General features: G+C 40.1%; 1 protein-coding gene across 1 annotated transcript in view; it reads left to right on the top strand.

Moving 5' to 3' along the window:
* Nucleotides 1–22,724, top strand: part of GPC6 (glypican 6) — a gene marked incomplete at both ends in the record, with an annotated part of 788,000 nt that overhangs the window by 233,470 nt on the left and 531,806 nt on the right. The window contains one exon of the mRNA XM_082479868.1: nucleotides 7,996–8,154. Coding sequence (XP_082335994.1) covers nucleotides 7,996–8,154 — 159 coding nt within the window. The remainder of the gene's footprint in view (nucleotides 1–7,995; nucleotides 8,155–22,724) is intronic.

The raw sequence follows: 22,724 nt of genomic DNA, 5'->3' as shown, positions 1-22,724 counted from the left end.
TGTATATTAGTAATGGTGTAACTATCTTAAGGACTTGTATTGGCAGTACAGCATATCTAGTTAGCCTCAGGCAACTAAGTCCACTCTGTCCTATTGCGATTGTATTTCTTATTTCTGTGGGGACATGAACTAAGTGGTGTAAATCTGTCTCTGGTATATCATGTGTTGCAATCACATCTTTGCATGTCAATATTATGTGACAAATAGTGGTTAAAATCTTTATAAATGCATGAATGTGTACAATCTCATCCTGTTTTTTTAATAATAAAATTGTTCCGAGAGCAGCTGAAATACAAAACCAGCTTGCACTGTGTTTTATGGTCATGGTGAAGCGATGTGCTGTTTGCATTCTACTTCTCACCATCATGCTATATAAGATATCTCTGCTATTATAGTAGGGGACATAATAAACAGCAAAAATCAATTGGGGAGGGGGAGAAGTTGGCTGCCAGGTGGAAACATGCTTTGAAATCAGAAAACTGCAGCTGTGTAGCCAGTGAGATGATGGAACTATTCGGTGCTGCATCACAGCCTTACCGTTTGCTTTCCACAAGGCACTGAGCACAACGCCGGTACTACACCCCCCAAGAGGTAACTAAAGATTCTTCTCACAAACTGTGCTATCAAAAACCAATTGTCTGACTGTGTATGCTTGGAAAATAAAATGAACCTGAGTGTTGGAGTAGTGGTACTGCTTCTAGTAGTTTAGTTAGGAAGACTCTAGGGACTCCGGCTCTTCCTTTAGCATCTGTATAGTCCTAGTCGGAACAGGTTTGCCTTGGCCTCCGCTTCTGTAACTTATTACTGAGGGCTTCCCAAGGACAACAGGGTCAGGGCTTCTTGTAAATGAATGTTCCCTGTGGGACCCGTAATGAAGAGACTGTTAACTAATTATCAGTCTGTTTGGAAGGCATTCATTTTTTAATTGACCTCAAAGCACTCAAGGAACAAAAGGAATCTGGGAAAAGATGATTTGGGTCCAAGGTAAACAAATGAGTCACTTTCTTTCATGGGGTAGTTGCAGGGGTTTATTGGAATCCAGTGGACATACAAATTCTTCAAGTTCAATATTCTGTTGATTAAAATTAGGAGAGTTGTGTCTGACGACATGATTTCTGTATTACAGACAGCTTCCCCTCCCTTCCTTCAGCTGTCGTTTTCTGTGCAAATATTGCTCCTGTCATCACTTGTCAGGCCAATATAGCAATGGAATTAATTTCAATCATAACCTGTTTCCTTTTAGTTTGAGTAGGAAAGTTCAATTTTGAGACTTGAATGTCAGGTGCAATTTTACAAAGGCTGCTTGCAGGGTTGTTATACCCCACAGAGAAGATAATTACAAAGTCAGAAGAAGCCTTAGGACTTTTTGGTTAGCGAACAGGTTTTGTCCAACAAAATGATATTTTAATTTTCACTACTTGAGTATTGGCTGAAATGATGAAGCCCATGTTTCTAATTTAGTTTTAACATCTAAATAAGGTAATGCAGAAAACATGATGTTGCTGTTTGGGGTTTGTCCTGGTTTCAGCTGAGACAGAGTTAATTTTCTTTCTAGTGGCTGCTGTGTTTCAGATTTGGTTTGAAAAGAATGTCAATAATACGTATTGTTTTAGTTGTTGCCAGGCGATGTTTATAGTTTTCAAGGACTTTTTTTCAGCTTCCCATAGAAGCTGAGAAGAAGCCTAGACAGGAGAATGGAATGGCCAATGGAATATGCTGTACCATAGACATCACGCTCAGTATATTAAAGGGAGTTGGCCATGGGGTGGGTACTCATGATCGCTGCTCAGGACAGTGCCAATTCACTGGGTGGTGAGAGTAACTTGTATCATCATCATTATTATTATTGTTATCTTCCTTTTATGGTATTGTTCTATTAACCTGTCTTTATCTCAACCCACAAGGTGTGGTTTTTTTCCTTTCCCCTCCTTTTCTCCCTCTTTGCCCTACCCTTCTTGGGAAGGAAGGAAGGGTGAGCGAGCAGCTGCATGATCTTAGCTGCCAGCTGGGTTTAAACCACGTCAGGGCTTTTTTTTTTAAATTAAAGATGATTGTGAGTCAAATGCTTCTACAGCATTGTTTTCTCTTTGCACATATGAGTGACAGAAAGATATAAGTGTACTGGAGGAGAATAGTTTTATATAATAGGAAATTGATAATGTGATAATGAAGAATTATCTCATGCTCCTGATTTCGCCAGTAGAGCACTTAAATTGAAAACTTCAAAAAAACAGGTGTTCAGAAACATCATCACCAATACAGAAAAAAGATCCAATTCTCAAAACAATAGGCAAGGGTTAAAGCTGAATGAGGTTTTTGTTTTAATTCTATTCATCATACTTTTAAAATAATTTGGAATTCTAGTTTAAAATAATTTTTAAAAATACAGAAAATGAGGTGGAGAATATAAATTTAAAACCAAAACCCCAGCTGTTCCACTCCTTTAAAATTCTCAGAGGTAGGAAGCTCTGAAGTGCCTAATTGCAAAACCGTAGAACAGCCCGGGTCGGAAGGGACTCCAACAGAACATCTGATCTAAGGCATTGTATGAAGGGGAGCCTAGATGGGATTAACTAGCACCCTGTCCAAATGCATCTTGGAAACCTCCAGCAATGGGGACTCCACCATGTCCCTGGGGAGGTCGTTCCAGTGATTGATTGTTCTCACTGTAAAAAATTTCTTTCTTATGTCGCGATGAAACCTCTCCTGTTGCAACTTCTACCTGTTGCCCCGTCTTCTGCATGTGCTCCTTGGGAAGAGGGAGCCTCTGTCCTCTTTGTAGCTGCCTTTTAAGTACTCGAGTACTGTGTTGAGTTCCCCTCTGAGCCTTCTCTTCTCCAGGGACAAAAGACCTAATTCCTTCAGTCTTTCCTCACAGAGCAGGTTCTTCAGCCCTTTTGATCGTCTTCATGGCCTTCCTTTGGATCCTCTCAAGTCTGTCTGCATCTTCCTTGAATTGTGGGGACCAGAACAGGACAGAGTACTCCAGATGCAGCCCAACAAGCACTGAGTAAAGTGGGATGATCGTGTCTCTACCACTGCTAGTAATGACCCTGTGGATGCAACCCAGTATCTGATTTGCCTTTGCTGCTGCCATGGTGCACTGCTGACTCACGTTCAGCTTTTGTCCACCAGGAGCCCAGGTCCTTTTCAGCAAGGCTGCTCCCCAGCCACGCACATCCTATCCTGTACTCAGCTCTTTGGTTATTCCGTCCCAGGGGCAGGACTGTACACTTGTCTGTGTTAAACTTCATACTGGTATTAAATTACACTGCCTTCTCCACAAATGGCTGAATATGAGCAGGTCTGAAGCAGGTATTTCTAATTTTAAAGAACATGGTTAATGACAAAGCCCTATCACATTAATCTAATCTGCAGGATGAAGGATGCAGAGCTATCTTCTCTTCCTTTAGGCTTTGTTGGTGCATCCAGGGTGACCAAGTTTGAAAGCACACCTCGAATTTGCCCCTTTTATTTATTAACATTTATTCATTGCTGGATTTATGAAGCAGTGTGGTGACTGTATGTTTCTATTCTCACCAGTGATACAGTTAGTCCTACCATTCTGTCAACAGAACAGTATCAGGTTTTTTAATTTATGATTAGGATAGAAACTATAAAATATTGACTGCTTCAGAAAGAATTGTTTCTGAAATTGTTAAACTTGCAACATGAATCTTAAAAAATTCTGGCTGATGTAAAATAATTTATGTGATCATGCTTCCAGTTGTAATAATGTAACCAATGCTTGCATCCGGCGTTCAGGAAATCTGGCAGTGAAATTGTTGAGGGCAATGTTATATTCCGTAGGGTTTACTGCTCTTTCAGATTGTGTCTTCTGCAAGTAGTTACGACGCTCAAATCAGTTCTGGCATTTTGATACGCGGTAGAAGCATTTATTCAGCTTGAGAGTTGTAAGTTGCGATTTTTTAAAGAATCTTGTGAGGTTTGTAGCATGTTATGGGGACACCGAACTGCAATATATCTGAATATGAAACAAGTGCTTTATAAATTGTTTTATCACACTCCAAAGCAACATGCTAGCTGGATTTCCAAATTTAACTGCAAAACTTGCCAATTTGGATCATGCAAGATTACAGTTGTAATAAAACTGAAATTGAATACTGGTAGCTGATTTGTAGTAGGCAATTGATTTGATTTGTAGAACATAAGGCACATGAGGAGAGATATGTAGGTCAGCATCTTCAGCTGGAAATGGTCGTTAGAAGAGTTGTGGTAGATCGCTGGAAACTGCTGAGTTAATACTTACTTAGTCTGGCAAAACGCTGGTGCAGTGTAACTGCAAACTGTCAAACTTGTCTGGGGAGACACCATTTGCAAGAAGGAAAAACTAGTCAGTTATATCCACTGCTACTTGTGCCATAAAAATCTTTGCTAAAATTAGCGTAAGAACGTAGACCATATGGAGTTTCCCAGGGCAAGAATTGGTACATTAGCTGGGAGCACATTTTCAGCCTGCAAAATACTTAAGGTGTGTAAATACACAGATCAGCGATTAAAGTCCTTTTAGAGCAACGGAACAATATATTACAAAATGCAAATGGTAAATGATCCTGTTCAGGGAAATAGAGGAAGCCCAATCAAATATAGCCTGCAGAGTTATTTCCAATCCAAGCAGTCTGTTGTATCACAGATATGCACAAAAGAAGCAAAAAAATCCAAAATAAATCACACACCCTTTAATTAAAAACAAACCAAACCAAAACCAAATCCTACTTTTATTTTGAGAAAATCGTGTCTGCTTTGTTTGTTCGAGGAATGAACTAATGACCTGGTGATTCTAACATGAGTTGGAGGTTTAATAAGAACAAACACAAAATGGTGATGGCTGCTTTTAAAAAGGAAATTAAGATTCAGCATACAGAAATGACTGTTTGTCAGAGAGTTTCCATTCGCCATTCCCAGGAAAGGGCCCAAGTTTTTGTCCAAGTTGTGAGCCTTTGGAGACTGCAGCCAGTGGTGGTCGGTACAAACGTGCTATGTCTTATGAGCCACAATTTCTAAAGACTTCATCTTTACAAACTCTACTTGAACCTCGTAGGCCTACAAACACTCCATGGGCATGGAGAGATGGAAAATGCTTTTGCTTTATCTATGATCTGAGCCGAGCCTCCCGTGCAGGAAAGAGGAGGAGGAAAAAAAATCTTGAAGGAGAAGATGAAGAATAGCACAATATTTACATTATTATTTCTTTCTACCAAAATGCAGGGAGTATATGGCAGGGGACGAGAGAAGAACTAGAAATGTTGTTTTAAAAAAGCTGATTATAGTTTAGCCAAGCTTTTGTGATGAAGGCAGGTGGTTAGTGTAGATGATTTAGGAAGATACCTCTTTAGGAGAGGAAACCAATGCGGTAGTGTAGAAGTTGTGATAAATGTTCTGATAAATGTTTCATATTCAGCAGCCAAGAGCCTCATGAGTGAATGAAGATCCCATGAATTAAAAAGAAACTTAATGAGAATACATGTATAAGAAATAAGTGCAGTCGGAATCTGAATAAGTTTATAGCAGCCAAGGTGGGAAGACGCTTCTGTAGCAAAGAGAAAGTAAGACAGTAAATAAATAAGCGAGAGAAAAATTAATATTACTACAAAAATGACTGCTATACTGGGTTCAATATGCTTTAATTTGTCTTAATACGTAGCCTAACATGTCCTAAAATTCTAGACCCATGGCAGTTACTCACTAAGCACAGTGCCTTGATGAATAGCATTAGTTCAGTTGATACTGTGCAATTACAAAAAACAGAGCCAGATAGAAGAGAAAAAAAAAACTACTTGAACAGAGGAAAGAAAACTTAATTTTATAAAAATTCTTGACTGCAACAGTACTAGAGGATGTTGTCATTACAGAAAGCATAAACTACCACTGTGTCTGGAACTGGAGTAGTAGGTCTACCCAGTGCTTTCCAATGAGCAAAACCCCCTGGGTTTATCGAAGAAGGGGGTTTACAGACGTCACGGATGGAAATATTTATTTTTTTTTTATTTTATTTAGTCAAGCACGCGTCACTGCTTCTAATGACATGATATTTCAGCTTTCCATGTCTTTCTGACATCTAATAAAATCTCAGAGCATTACTGTGATTAAAATAATTCTTACTGTGTTTTATTATGGTATTTCTGCAGTCACACGTTACCTGTTTAATAGTTTCAGTTTAATGTGACAGCAATGTAGAGGGTAAGGCAACCATTATTTTGCCACTATCATTTATGTTTGACAGCAGCGGGCTCACCAGTCCCCGTATGTGTCGTTTATGGCTTAGATGCGTGATTTTGAGAATGGAGAGGAATTAATTTATTGTGTTGGGAGGATTTAGTAGACATGGGGAACAATCCTTACAAAATTTTGATGGTCATGGGGTGTCTCTTTTTCCAGGTTTATACAGCTTTTTTTATATCATGGTGCTTTTGGAAACGACTGAGACGTGTAAGCAGCACTGCCTAACGGTATCTGATAATAATGAAATGATCCTTCCTGAAGATGTATAGCTGTGAGCTTTTAGGAAGTCTTGAGACTGCTAAAAGAAATCTCATGGCATTACAGTTCATATATCATGAACTCCTGCAGAAAAAAAAACAAATTAAGACAAAGGTGATGGGTTAGGGCTGAGGAATGACTAAACTTCAAATTAAAAGACTTCATTCAAAAACGGAAACAAAAATCAGAATAAGGTGAGGGCAAACTGAAGGTAATGTTTATTCTAAGCATGTGCAAACCTCTTTTTGATGCTGTTTTCAAAATGATGCAGCAGCTAAATGTATTATACCCCTGGGAAGCATAAACCTTAGGGCCTGATTCTCCTCACTTCATAATAAGAATGGTGAAAAGTAGCCTTAAAGTAGGTATAAATTGCATTTAAATCTTCTTTACGGCTCAGCAGTGGTAGAAGAGAGGCTCGATATAAATGAGAATCAGGTCCCCAGTATTTATTTAACCCTTGGGCTTTGTATATCATTTTATTTGTACCTTTAAGAGATTTGCAGAGGGATTTTTAATCAGGATTCGGTGTAGAGAAAGCTAAATGTTTTCATTGCCTTACAAGTAACTTTAATCATAGAGGCAGATCATTCTTTTTATTTCTCAAGAGGGAATGGTAAAATTTCCTGCCTTTGTACAAACTGAGCTAAATGTTTCTGACACTCATAGTACAGTGTCAATTGGAAATTCACATTTCATGTAATAACAGACCATTTTAATTTCATGAGCTAAAGAATTGGTTTCCACTTGCAAATTGTACCGAAGAAAGCAATATTGTCAGAAGAACTGGCACAGTGCTTCAAGAGATAAATCTATTGAATTAAATAAGAGGCTTTCATTACCTTTTACATTGCATTTCCGCGTAACATAAGCATTAATTAAACTCTTCGTTGCTTTCTCCTATTCAGCAGAGCACTTGCTCAGTCTGACAAGAAATGCTGCCCAAGAAAACATTGGGCACCCAAACACAATCATTAATATACACTTACTCAAGCAGAAGGGAAGGAAGAGTAGAAGGGGAGAATGTTTTGGTGCATTTGGGCAAGTGGAACCTTCTACAGAAATACATAATTTGTGGTTTTCAGGTTTTGACAGCAAGACAGCTCCGATAACTGGTAACAGGTCATCTCACTAGGTATTTCCCCAGGCAGGCATGTGGAGTACAAACGGAAAGCAAGCAATTGTCTTTGTATTTTTAAGTATATGCGTGTTTGTGAGGAAGGCTTCTTCAGTGTGAGGGATCACTTTTGGTGTGAGACAGTTCAACCTTTTGAAGTGTCAAAACAACTCTGCGAAGGGTGTCTCCTCTCCCGTGTGAGGAATGCCCAACTATGGCAAACTTGTTGATACAGATTCACACTATCAAGTAGCCAAGCCTTACGGAGCTCTTTGGGTAGCCCACCTTCCTTAACTGAAGAGACATCGTGTATATGGTTCTGACACATTTCTATCTGTATTCAGATATCTCTAATTCCCTTTTTCTTGTGATTGCAGGGGAACATTTGAGAATCTGCCCTCAGGAATATACATGTTGCACCTCAGAAATGGAGGACAAGTTAAGCCAACAGAGCAAACTGGAGTTTGAAAACTTAGTGGAGGAGACAAGTCACTTTGTACGCACAACTTTTGTATCCCGGCACAAGAAGTTTGACGGTAGGCTGGATATAATTTACTTATTTTCAAGGTTATGGGATTTAAAAGTCAGTTATCCATAATAAATTCCAATGTTCTTTTCTTTACGATTAGATATCACATTTGCAGTTGTCAGTTTGGCTAAGATAAGGGTTAACTTACAGCTGGTATGCTTATCAGCCTTGTGAGTATTGCCTTTAATTACAATGACATCAAGAATCGGACTGTTTAGCGCCTGCAGGCTTGGCTAATGTTGAAAAAAGAGATTAGATATGCATAGAGAGGTTTATAATTTTTGTCTCCGAGTTTCAAATGCAAAATTTAGGTTTGCAATTATGTTCACTGTTGCAAGATGAACTGTGGATCTCCTGTGATTTTTGTTGTGGCGAAGCAATTTTTTTGTAGTCTGCCTTTTTGTAGCCTTAAGGCTGCAGATTTTTCCTGCATGATTTTCTTGTGATGTACAGTCTCTTAGAGGGCTTCTGGCTTCCAAACACTAAGGTCTCAGTTGCATTTGAGAGAGATTGTCATGCAAACCACTTCAGTGGTACTGAACACATCTTTTATACCTGGAAAGAATTGACAAGGACAGTTAGGGGGTTTTGTTTGTTTCTAATCAGTACTCCGATCTCTTCTGGTCCTCAGCCTTTGTAAGATCTTTGTGAGATCAAGGGGATTTTGTCACAGTTTGCTAAATGCTTGTCTTTAATAATGAACGTACGTTAAGCAGTTTTTATGTTTGTGTCCGTATTTACAAGTCACACTGTACTGAGCTTTTCTCATAAACTGCAGATTAGCAAAGAGTAAAAGACCTTCGGATTATTCAGTCATGGCTTTATCTAAATATGAAATCCGTATTTGTGTTGAAATTGTCCCACTGAGCATTTCTGCGTTTGTGTAAGATGGAAAGGGTCTGGATCGAAGAGGTGTAAATCAGCATCGCAAAGAGGATTGCAGAGCTGCATCTTTACATGTAGGTTAGAAAATCCGCAAACAGGTGCAGTAAATTTGGGTAACCCCAGGTAAATGGGCATAGGGGCACATGTAGGAGAAGGGGGAAAAGGTTATCCCTGAAGTTGGAAGCTTACTTCGAAACTCTGAGGTTGCATTCAGAAGAAAGTGAAGATGTCTCTGACTCCTTAGGGTAATTCTCTATTATTTTCTTTATCTGGTTAAGGGTTTGAGTTATTTTTTTCCTAATATTGGTTCTTTCAATATGACGCAGAAGGAAAGATGAATTATAAAAGGAGGGAATGGGAAATGTATAATATAAGGATGAGCTGGAGAGAAGTCTCCAGCAGCAGGTCAGATGCTAATATAATTTAGAAAGTGTCCTTAGTCTTTGGAAGGACTGCGGTGTGGATGACTGTGCAACGCTCTGCATTGTGATGGCTTCTCTTTTTAATGTGAAGTTGGAACCTTTTGTGTCGTGGATTTTCAAAATTTTACTTGGCTTCAAAGGACCTAAAAACAAATCCAGAAGTTGTGTGCAGTGTTACAGGATGAGTATGCGAGCAGAACAGACATTTCAAACCATCTATGGCACATACTTTCCTCTTGCCCTAGGAGGAAACCAGGATGATCGCTGGTGTTCAGTGAGCAGTGGGGTTTACTGAAAGCGCTGGGCTCATTGACCACAGAGCTCAGGTGGCACCTTACTAATTCTTTGGCAACTTGAGGCCTTTTTATATGGCAAAGAACTTAAGCACATTATGGCTTTTTCAGTAACCTGAAATTCTTTATCTTAATACTGATGGTAAGCTATATAGCTGAAAGTTACTCACCTGTTGTAAATACTGCGTTCTGGGATCCTTATGGATCTGCTCCGCAGGAAGTTGGATTAAATGACTCAGTGGTTTCTTCTGGCTTATCATTGATATTTTAAAGGGAATTTGCAACGTGAAGTCCTATCAAAGAATATTTGAACTTTGTGAATACTTTCAGTATTTTGATGCTATTCTGAAACTATTCAACAGTTGTTCACTTATATGGAAAAACTGCTTAATCTTTCTAGAAGGGCAAATAAATTAATGGGAAAATATATTTGCCTAATAGGCTGTCTTTCAGTATAAAACCAGCTAGATTTGTTGCAGTTTAAAATAGGATGATGCTTTTCAGTACAAAGCAAATCTTGGATTATTAGATAATGTCAAAGTTTTAACTCTTCAAGAATCATCATTTTGTTTGCTTGTTTTAATTTGGTACTTTGATTGCACAAGGGAGTTCTGATACATGATTTTGCCATTTGATGCCAGTACACCACAAATTAGAAAACAAAGTCTGCCAGTTGTGATGATTTTATGAAAGTCGTGTACAGCACCTGTGTTTATCAAGAGCAGCATATCTAAGCAATAACAGAATATATGAACATTTAATTAATGTTGAGATAGAGTACAGGAGCATTACTCCTGTGAGGAGCTAATTGAAACGAGTGTTGCTGCCAACCTCTTTGTTTGTGCAGACATTTATGTAATTTTGTGAATTCTTGAAAGGGACATGGAAGGTCTTGTAGATTTTTGCATTTTTTTTTCTGCTGTACCACTCATGTCTTAGGGTAATGCTAATCTTTGCAACATAAGACTTTCTAGGGGTATGTGAACTCTTTGCTAAATTATGATCTGACCTTCATATGCCTTGCCTTTCTTATCTTATTTGCTTTCTGTCCCACAACTGTATATTTAAGCATAGACGGAATGATTTTACGATTTCCATTTTGAGAGGTAATTTGAGATCTGTTTGCCCTTTCAGGATTTTGCCTTAGATTCCTATTCATGATCTAATCTACAAGCAAACTCAGTCTGCTGTATTTTAACCATTGTCTCTTTAGCCCCTGGTAAGACACACATTCTTACACAGAAACACAGAATCAGAGTGTGACTGCGATGTAAAAGCACCTCTGGAGATGGCGTAGTCAACCCCCCGTGCTCAAAGCAGGGTCACTACTGCAGGTTGCCCAGGACCACGTGTTGCCACATTTTTAATATCTCCATGAATGGAGACTCCACAGCCTCTTTGGGCTACTTGTGCCAGTGTTTGACCGTCCTCACAGCAAAAAAGTGCTTTCTTGGGTTTAGATGAAATTACCAGTTTTGTTTTGTTTTTATTATTTTGTGCCCACTGCTTCTTGTCCTGTCACTGGGGTCTGTTGTGAAGAGCCTGGCTCCATCTTTAGTTTGCCCGCCAGACATTTATACACATTGATAAGATCACCCCTGACCCTTCTCTTCTCCAGACTGAACAGTTCCAGCTCTCTCAGCCTCTGCTTATATGAGATATGGTCCAGTCCTTTCATCATCTTACTGCACTTTGCTGGACTTGCACCAGTATGTCCATATCTCTCTTGTACTGGGGAGCCCAGATCTGGACCCAGCACTCCAAATGTGGCCTTACCAGTGCTGAGCTGAGAGGTTCACCTCCCTCAGCCTCCTGGCAATGTTTCTACATCATTTCCTAAGGTCCTGGAGAACAGGTGAGGTGCCCGAGGACTGGAGGAAAGCCAATGTCACTCCAATCTTCAAAAAGGGCAAGAAGGATGACCCAGGAAACTACAGGTCGGTCAGCTTCACCTCCACCCCTGGAAAGATGATGGAACAGCTTGTTCTGGGTGTCATCTCAAAGCATCTGGAAGAAAAGAAGGTTATCAGAAGTAGTCAACACGGATTCACCAGGGGGAAGTCATGTCTGACTAACCTGATAGCCTTCTGTGACAGTGTGACTGGATGGGTGGATAAGGGGAGGGCAGTGGATGTTGTCTACCTTGTCTTCAGCAAGGCTTTCGACACTGTCTCCCACATCATCCTCAGAGGCAAGCTTAGGAAGTGTGGGTTAGATGAATGGACAGTGGTGTGGATTGAACAGTGGCTGGCAGATAGAGCTGAGAGGGTTGTGGTTAGTGGTGCAGAGTCTGGTTGGCGGTCAGTAACAAGTGGTGTCCCTCAGGGGTCAGTACTGGGTCCAGTCCTGTTCAATATATTCGTCAATGACCTGGATGGAGGGATAGAGTGTACCATCAGCAAGTTTGCTGATCACATAAAACTGGGAGGAATAGCTGACATGCCAGCAGGCTGTGCCGTCATACAGCGTGACCTGGACAGGCTGGAGAGTTGGCCGGAGAGGAACCTTAGGAAATTCAACAAGGGCAAGTGGAACCTTATGAAATTCAACAAGGGTACTGCACCTGGGGAGGAATAACCCCGTGCATCAGTACAGGTTGGGGGCTGACCTCCTGGAGAGCAGCTCTGTGGAAAGGGACCCGGGAGTCCTGGTGGACAACAGGATGACTATGAGCCAGCAATGCGCCCTTGTGGCCAAGAAGGCCGATGGCATCCTGGGGTACATCAAGAAGAGTGTGGCCAGCAGGTCGAGGGAGGTCATCCTCCCCCTCTACTCTGCACTGGTGAGGCCGCATGTGGAGCATCGTGTCCAATTCTGGGCTCCCTGGTTCAAGAAGGACGGGGAACTGCTGGAGAGGGTCCAGCAAAGGGCTACAAAGATGATTAGGGGATTGGAACTATGAGGAAAGGCTGATGGACTTGGGTCTTTTTAGTCTAGAGAAAAGAAGATTGACGGAGGATCTTATTAATGCTTATAAATACTTGAAGGGAGAGTGCCAGGGGGATGGGAACAGTCCTTTTTCAATGGTCCCCAGTGATAGGAAAAAAAGTAACAGGCACAAACTTGAACATAGGAAGTTCCATCTTAACATGAGGAGGAACTTCTTTAGTTTGAGGGTGGTAGAGCACTGGAAGAGGCTGCCCAGAGAGGTTGTGGAGTCTCCCACACTGGAGACATTCGAAACCCGCCTGGACACGTTCCTGTGCAACCTGCTCTAAGGTGGCCCTGCTCGGGCAGGGGGGTTGGACTAGATGATCTCCAGAGGCCCCTTCCAACCCTGACCATTCTGTGATTCTGTGATTTCTATGTCAGTTTTACATTTCATTTTATCTGAAGGGCAGTACTTTCCAAATCTCTACAAGAACTAATTTCTGTAATAATTGTAAGCAGGAGAAGATAAATACAAAATTCGTAACAGAGAAATTAAGAAACTATTAAGCATTTTGGAACCAGTTATGATCAGAAAAAATGATGCCTTTCTTTTAACTGGCAATCAGTTCTTACATCCTAAAGCCCTGTACGATGTTATTCATTTGTTATTCATTTATCCTCCACATTTCCAAGGGGCGGTGTTAGGACTTTGTACTGCTCCTGTCTTCTAGATTCATGTTTTCCTAAATGTTTTATTCGTCATAGTACGTGAGGTTCAAAGATGTGTCAGAGCAAAGGTCTGACAATAGTATTTTTCATTTGGTTTCCATATTCTAGACAATTAGTGTGAATTAACACAAGTCACTATGCAACACAATACCAGCTGCCAACTATTTCTTGGCGACTATTTCTTGGAGACTTATGTACAGATGTTTACATCGGTCTTGCCCACCTCTGTATATTTGCCATTGCATTGCCATACTGGATGGTCATTTAAAAAAATCAATATCTGGAATTTCACTAATGGGTCCATGAGGATCCAGAGAATCTTTTCTTGAGAATCTTGCCTAAGAAAGAAAGCCTTGAAATGAGAAAAGATCCTTTGAAACAATAGGTGCTCAATGTTCCTAGCAAAGAATGCAATACCTTTTTCAGCAATGGGAGTCACAAACCCTTCCATAAACTAGGAAAGGGAACAAAAAACCCTTCCAGCAGACAGGAAACACACCAGAAGTGAAGAATTCCAGGAGATACAGATTTTTCTTTTACCTCAAGGCTTTGGGTAGGACTAATCCAAATAAGCAGACACGTAGTGATCAGCTGTTTCCTGTTCCTAGCAATAGGCGAGCAATCATGCTCTAATTCTTGGACCCCTCCTGTATACCTCAAAGCAGCTTAAAATATATTAGGCTCCCGGTGTAGCTGTAATAGTATCATCTTATTATCACCGATTCCCTTGCATAGTGGCATTGCTAAGCGGCTGTTTCACAGACAAGCCAATTTCTTTTCAGTATTGCTCCATCAGCAGCCGAAACCAGCCCTACCAGAAGGTTTTGTCATGAATGTTAATGAGGAGACAAGTAGCTGTTTAGTTACGTTTTCTCACTAATCCTTTGAATAACTATAGGAAAAGTATAGCAAATAATTGCAATTTAAGCTAAATAGATCCGAACGGGATAAAAGAGACACTGTCTCCTCATTCTCATTAAAAAAAGTACAGTAGTAGTCTTGGTAATGGTGTTAAAAATGGAAGAAAATCTAAGAATAGCTGTCATGAACTTGAATGGATATGGATAACCTTCAGCAGAACGTGTGAGGCATGATGCCATTTAAGGAAAATAACCTGAATAGCGTAAGAACCAATCTGCAGCTGCATTGATCTAGCTTACAGGGTCATCGTTCCCTGTGCTCCCTTTTTTTTTACAGTCTAGGAGAACAGTGATCCATACCCATTAGTGCTGCTTATATTTCTTACGGTCGTTACCAGCAGTAGCAGCGTAAATTACAGGGCAAGAAAGAAATTTTCAAAGATAATCCCCCAAAACAATACCCGGGAGAATAGCTAGCATCCCAGACACTCTGTATTCCCTTTGCTTTTCTTGCACAATTTGTGAAAGAACTTGGAGAAAAATAGTGGGTGGAGAAAAATAGTGGGTTTGAATCTTTCCTTGATATTAGAGCTGACAAAAATGTGGTTTTTTTTCTCGGTGAAGCTGCTTTCCAACAAAGTAAGAACCCTTCAACGAGATGAACTCTTGCAGCCAGGTGTAACTATCTCATTAAACTTGGCCAAAAAAAAAAGCCTGGGAAGTAAAATAAAGGAGATGCTGGAAGTCGGAATACACTGAAGTTCAGTTGCATGGCCAGTGCAAGTCTTCTTCTGGCCTGCCAGCCCAGCTTGAGCCCACAGCTCATGCCCGGAGCTGCGCTGACCTCCGTGGGCTTCTGCAGAGGACGTGGAGTGCAACAGCACAGGAGCCCGTTTGCACACTAGTGGTGTCATGGTCGGTGGGTGAAGGATGGACTTTCAGCAGGGTATTTTTTTCATGCTTTGCGTACTTTTAATGTGAAAGGGCACGGTTTTCACAGGGAGATTTTTGTTCTGTTTCTTTGTTTTGTCGGAAGCAGGGAATCAGAAAGGTCTGCCTTTTCCATGGAGCTGTTTGGGAGGCAGGGGGCTTCTGAGGAGTGTGGGAAAGTCAAACACATACCGCATAATCTGCGTACCTTATGCAACTACTCATATTATCTTAGGGCTTCCATGTCTGCAACAGAACATAGGCTCCAGCATACGAAAGCTGTGATACCAGATAATTTGGTTTTTAGTTCTGGACAAGGTGGTGGTGTTTTGTTTTGTTTTCTTTTGTTTTCTTTTGTTTTCTTTTGTTTTCTTTTGTTTTCTTTGTTTGTGTTACAAGATTTCAGGGTCGCTTTGCAATGTGTTTCCCATCAGATGCAAAATCCATTGCAGGACAGGTGGATTTTTAAAACTCCACAACTGTTCTGCTGTAACCCTGCTAGCAGGGCCACAGTTTCCCTATAATTCATCCACTGTTTTAACACACTACACAACTTCTGCACTTGCCAAAATACAAGCCTTAAAGCAGTTAGAAGCCTTAAAAAAAGGTAACATCTGCTGGCTTGTAGTATGTAACTGCTTGCAAGCCTTCGTTGGACATCTGGTGCAAGTTTCTAAACTATACAGAGTTCCCTGATCAAAGATCCCTTACCTTATATTTCACAGGAAACATTAATTAGAAAATTAAATACTCCATACCTGATCCAAATCCTATCAGAATTGATAATAGCCTAAGAGGAATATCTGTTGTGTACAAGCGATTTCAGGGTCTAATCCTGTAAGATTTGCACTGAGATTACTGCTTATCATTGTTTCACATATTACGTCAAAATTTGTTTGTAAGTTAATGTCCTGGTTTGAGGTAAAACAGAACCCATTTGCTCCCTCGGCAGAGAGGGAGCACCCCAGGGTGGTAAAGAGGTGGGGGAGAGCATCTGTCATTTGTTTTCATTGGCCAGTCCGGTCCAAACCACGACAATTACATTATATCAAAATAAATTATATTTTTAAAAATGAACCAAAAGAGGAGAGGTGGCAAGCCTACAAACTTGGAAAGGAAGGATTGGATCAGTACTAAGAACAGTTTCCATCCAGGGGTACAGATTCCTGTTGACGTGGTCAAGTCCCGTACTGAAAGGCACTGTTGTGGGAACTGGTGTCTCCTGCACGCTCCCTGCAACTGGAAATGCACTCTGTGCTTTTGGATGGCTTGTTCTCTCTGCTCTTCTGCAGCTGCATTTGCTAAGTGCAGCTGGTCAGTGGAGCATGTCATCTTCTAACCAGCCCCATCAGGTTTATGAAGCTGCAAAGCAAAGGACGAGCTGCGACCCTGTGCTGGAAACAGGTGGACATGACCCGCGCTCAAATGAATCTCGTTAGAAAGCATGTTTTCCAGGTATAGCCAAATCCAGACAGGCTTTCCGAGGGCACGGGTCCAGTATTTTTCCTGTTCAAGAGAAAGCAGAATTTGCCTTGCTGAATATTAGATGTCACAGTGTAGGGTATTCCTGTAGGTTCCCTCGGTGGTCAGTAAGGGGGTGATAGGTGCGAGTTGTGCTGCTCTAAAGTTTACACCTCAGATAGGTCAGGAAAAATCTCTCCCTGAAGTGCTTATTTCTCTGTATTGATTGGAGAGGGTGTTTAGTTGAGACATAGATGCCTATACTGTGGACTTACTTAAACATTTGCTCAGATAAATTTGACCCCAAGGAACATAACAAAGGACTGAAACATCTGAAACACTTTTGAGGCTCTCTTTGTGCTTTATTTGCCTCTTTTGCAAAAGTCATCCTTTGTTTTTTTCTGTAGTATTTTGCGGGGAAAAAAGATATTAAAAATATTGAGGCAAGTAAGCACCATGGTGGTCGGTTATTATCATATGCTGGTTGAAAACAATGCTGTCCTGTTGTATTCAAGTGATATTTACTCTTTGTTGAGGCTCTAAATAGTGTATGTTTTTAAAATTTTATAATGGAAGTTGTTTTCTGAATTCGGTGTCCAAGCCTTTAAAATACTAACCCATAAGTAAAGTTACTGATTTACAAATACTAAAACTAAAGATGCTCCGTATTCATATGGACAAGAATAGGATTAATAAAGGACTCGGCCTCAAATCCATAACACTTATGAAAGACATCAGTCTTCTGACGATCAGCTGTCAGAGGCTCTGTTACTCATACCTGCTTCTGACTCTGACCATAGGTGCTCACTTGACAGACAGCAAGGACAAAACCATGCTGTAAGAATCAAAAATAGGGACTTTATATAAAAATCAAGCTACAAAACAAGGGTATTCATACAGTGTCAGCACCCGGGATAGTAGGAACTGTAGCCTTATCATTTCTCATTCGTCGAGAACAACCCTCGTTAAATGCAGAAATACTATTTTTTACATTAATCTCTTGGCTGTAATACACAGGCATTATTGTCTTTTTGCTGCCCTTCTTCTCTGAATTCTTTTGCCTGTGTGTCCAGACAACTGGGAAATTAAAAGCAAACTTAAAATAGTATATCATGAAAAGGATCCTGGAATATTTGAAAAATGATTTAGTGAAATCTCTGCTTGTCTAAAAGGATTTTTAGAGTTTAAATTAAAGTTTCCTTTTTTTCCTTTTACCTCTGCTCTGTGATTTATTATAAAAATATGGAAATGGCTCTTTTTCTGGGAGGAATGTCACAGGAATGTCACTTTTAGCAATAAGATCTTTTCGGGAGAGAAGGGAACTGCATGCCTATGTGCCATAAGAATACTTTTAAGGTTAGTTTAAAAACAGGCATATTAAGGTCCACTTGTGCTATACTTGGTGGCAACTGTGAAAATTGCATAAATAAATCAGAGCTACCAGATCTTCAGGAAGAAGACGGGAAAGATGTGGCACATGGGTATTGCTTCTGAAGTCTCCCCCGCTTGCTGTACATTAGCTCTCATTCTATACCCGTAGCCGAGAGGTAAAGCTAAACACATGCTGCCTACACCCCCAATAGTGCGATCTAGCTGCTTGTCTGTGTAGCTGCTGGTCGAAAGGAGTAGGAGTTGGTGTCTACGTGGGCAGCCCCGCTCGATGCTGGTGAGGGCTGACGAATGCTGGGCGGGCAAGCTGGTTAGCGTAACACCATGCTTGTGACCCAACCGTTGTTGGATGTGTCACCACCGTAGCTAGCGCAGTTGCTGCTGGCCAAACTGCTACAGACAAAATAAAAGCAGATCCCCAAGATATAAACCCTACTGGGTTATCCGTATTGCGGTATTTCTTGCTTGTTGGTACTGTGCGTGAACATTCAGGTGCCGTTTCTGAAATCTTGGGAATTAAAAAAATGCATGGCTCGATAGGTAGAGGCACCTGTATAATTGAAATGTACCAATTCTCCGAAATTCTCACTAAACTTCACTGATTCTCCATACATTTTTTGATGGATTCTTTTTCTGCGCATTACTGATACAGTTCCCACTCTTTCACTTCTTGGGATATTTACATAAATTGGGATCTTTATTTTCAATTTTCCCATCTTTTCCGAGTTTTGCTTAGTGTGTTATTGTATATGCATCACATGCGCGGTTTACTCTGGGGTATGTATAGATTCGTTTGCAAGCTTTATCAGAAATAAACTCTTTCATCTTCTTCTCGTTGTAACCTGTGCGCTTTATGCATTCGGGGTGATACATCATTGAAACGTCGGCTGAATGTTTCAGCAATGTGCAGGTCAGTTACCTGTCATTAACAGCAGTGCTATTGTAAGGGCAATGCACGGAGCAGGAGATCAGCTGGGAAAAGGGAGGGGAGAGGAAGAGAGAGAGGTAGGACCAGAACAACTGTGCCATGAGCTGTCTATTATGACTACAATAATGTAAAGGACATACATATCGTACAGGAGCAATCTTAGGTGAGTAACGATGCAGCTTTTGTGGAAGATAGTCTTCGTATTAGTGGAGAGAGATGGTGGACACCGTTGCTACTTGAAGTACGCTTTGAAGCTATACCAAGAATTTTCATATAAATGAATAACAAAGCTTAAGGCCTGAAATATATCTTCTTTGATATATGTTAGTTTATTAATTTAACATTCTTAGGTGAGAATATTTACTGTGAATTGATACTTTTTTGTGGTATCATGGAAGCATCTAAAAGCCATTTACTATTTCTGAGGTAGAAAATTAATCGGCGCACAGCTAAAAGGCTGTCCTTGCTCTTGAAGAGCTGCGCTCATAGTGAAAACGTGAGACATATGTGAAGCAGGAAGGAGGTGAAAACAGCTCATTTCAGTAACGTAGGACATTTTCAGTCCATGAAATCTCAGCAAGATTATGGCCAAAAAAAGGCAACGGGAAGGAGTTGTTGAATACAAACTTCAGTGAGTGGGTACAATGATGTATGTGATGGTTTTTTTTACTCTGCTTCTAAGAGCAACTTGACTAAGCGAGTACTAAAACTGCGCTGAGGAAATAAATTCCGTTGTTACCTGCTTCTTCCTTCTTCTCACATTGAAGCATTTTCTTAGGGGTGTGCAGCTTGAGGAAGGCCTCAATTTGTACATACCTGGGTAAAAGTTGAATCAAGATTTGGTAGCACCACGGAGTAACTGCTGGAAGATGAGGTGATCTCTGCTTGATGTGAACTAGTTTTTGGAGCATGTAAAATCTCTAGAGAGGAAAAATATGACAAGCTTGCATGTAAAGGAATATAAACTAGGAAATTTCCAAGGGCAAACAACTATTAAGACTAAGCAAATAATGACTTTTTAGGTTTTTTAATTTTCAAAAGCTGGAAGCAATTGCTTGAAGAAAACATTTTGTTTCAATCACCACACAAGGCAAGAAGCAAGATTTGAAGTTGAAGTATGTTGTTTCATGTGAACAAAATGCCATACAGATTTAGTTTTGAATTTCAGTAAATTCAAATATTTTGAAGAATTTCAAATGAATGCTAAATGTTATTTTCAACTGAAAAATCCAACATCTGCATTTAAAAATGAAGAAAAAAATTATTATAAACTTTTTTGCAATAGTATATTTTAGGGCACGGTGAAATTTTATGAATTTGTGAAAAGCATCAGCACGACATTTTTAATTTTTACAAGTTTCTGATGTTAACACTTTGATCAGCTTTTCAGGCAAATATCAAACGCTCCCGGGAAAGTAGTGGTTTTTCAGTGTCTACTGTTGTTTATATCTTCAGAACTTTCTTGGCACTCCTACAAGTAAATAACATATTCATTTAAGGTCTCATTAAATAACTTGCAGGGGGAACCTGTTTCACCTTCTCTGCTGCCTAATGAGGTTTCAGTACTGGCCGTGAGCTGAAGATACTTCTGGGCGAGGAGGAGTGGATCCCAGAGTCTCAGACATCTCAGGATCGGTTTTGGGCTCTACCCAAACCCAGCTAGCTGCAATCCGCTGCCTCGTGAAGAGGGCTACAGCTAGTGGAGAGCTACAGCTGTCAAATTAGTCTTGTTTTTAGTCCGGTGCCCAGAAGCCATCTTTTTTCCTATATGTAGTCTGTCTTTGAGATTCAGCTTCGTATTTTGATACCAAAACATACACGCTCTAATATTTTCAAAGGCCACTGTGCACTTGTAAGCGTGTTGGTATTCAGCCCTAGAAGTTATGATTTATTTATTCACACATTGGATTTTAAGTCTAAGTAAAGGTGTACAGAGTTGATCATTCTCATCTAATTTATATCAATAGGAAAGGAGATTCTTTTTGATTGTTTTTATTAGCTGGAAACTTGAACCAGTGAAAATTCCATGTTTAGTGAGGTTCGTGATTCTTGGTCCAGTTTTGCCGCCTTAACCCAGAATCTGATCGTTCTTGGAGTTTACTTTTTAGACTCTTCTTCTAGCAATGCATCAATGGGAATGGCGACGTTTCAGACAGAGGCAAGACGCTTCTAAGTCAAACAATGTTCTTAACTACTCCCCGGTTGTACAGTGCACTCCATGCCACATGTGGCGTTTTTCTGTGGCAATGTGGAGCTTGAAGTGCCATGTCTGCAAAATCACAGCAACATGAGAACCGTTTGGAGATAGGGGAGAAGAAGTGGAGGGTTTAGTAATGCTAGTAACAGTTTTCCAAACAGGCTATTGAGGTATACGCGTTATCACACATCCCTGTCTCTAAGATGCTTCCTGGCATTTGTTCTTAAAATTTCATTAATAAGGAGAGTCCTACAACATATTCCTCTTTAACCACTCTTCTAATGTTTTAGTATAGCCATCATTTTATCAATACCAATTATTAAGATGTTGTAAAGACTCGATTTCATTCTGTTCGTCTATTGAGTTAAAGATATTATTTAGCAGATACACAGTTGTACTATTTAAATATCAATCAATCCATGTCTGTGTCACATTCTTTACACTGGGCACGGTTATATCTCGAAATGCCAGTAAGTGGACTGAAACAAATAAATTAGTATTCTGTGCAAGCTTGTATCCAAGCCAAAGTTATTTATATATTATAAAAATAAAATATAACTATTTTTTTTTCAGCAGTCCACTGCCAGAGACTAGCTTCTCAAGCAAGTTGTATGGTGACATAATTAAAGACAGAGATAAAATAAAATGCCTGGCAGGAGAGGGATCCCTATGTGACAGCTTCTCTATTAAATAAAAATGAGATGTTAAATATCAAGTGATCATTAAGGAAATTTAAATTAAGAATTTATGCAGCTCTTATACTGGAAATTGCCCTACAACCGACTTTTCTTCCCCTCACAGGTTATAGTCACAGTGTCACACTCCTTGAACAACTATGGGCATATGTTTGGTATTTTTAGCAGTTTCAGTGTCATGCAGTCTCTGTATAGATGCGATCATTGGATCAGGACCTGCCTTACTAAATCTGCATACCCTTGTGCAAGTACTTCTTTTTATGCCAAAGCAAAATGTCATGAAAATAGGAGAGACTTTGGAAAGTGAAAGAGAAAACAGGAAGAAGTTTTCAAATGTCCCTTTAATAATAATGCTCCTTACAGAACGAAGGTACTGCTGGTCTGAGGAGTCTGAGTATACCTGAATTCTATTTTTCTCTGATTTTACATAGCCCTTGAAAAGGAAAAAAAATATTAGTGTTAGATCAAAGTAATAATTGACCTGTTCTAACAATAGAGCCAGAGAGACAATACTATTCTTGCCAGGATAATATCATGCTTAACTGTTCCCAGGGAAGCCTAAAAGCATAGGGGTTTATTTGGATTTTCTGGTATCTTACATTCCTACATTCTCCTCCTTAACGTGACTAGTTTTTTGAACCGCTTTCTTTCATATGCACTGAAATCCATGACTAGAAAAATCCCTGTTTGGTTCTTAGCCCAAGGATTAGTATGTGCCGGACCTAAACATACGCAGGCTTGGTGCCAGGCCTTTGCGTGGGGATCAATTGCATTTTCAGCTAATGCATAAAATAAAATGCGGCAAGCCAAAGCAATGTTGTGGCCACCGTTTTTAAAAAAAAGCACTTTGAAATAAAACTCCTTATCCTCACCTTCGCCTGGGCTATGCTCGTGATTTATGTAGTTATGCTGCTGAG

The sequence above is a fragment of the Vanellus vanellus genome, assembly GCF_965231255.1.
Source record: "Vanellus vanellus genome assembly, chromosome: 1".
NCBI lineage: Eukaryota > Metazoa > Chordata > Aves > Charadriiformes > Charadriidae > Vanellus > Vanellus vanellus.
The sequence above is the reverse complement of the archived record's forward strand: the minus strand, read 5'-3'. Positions and strand labels throughout refer to the sequence as shown.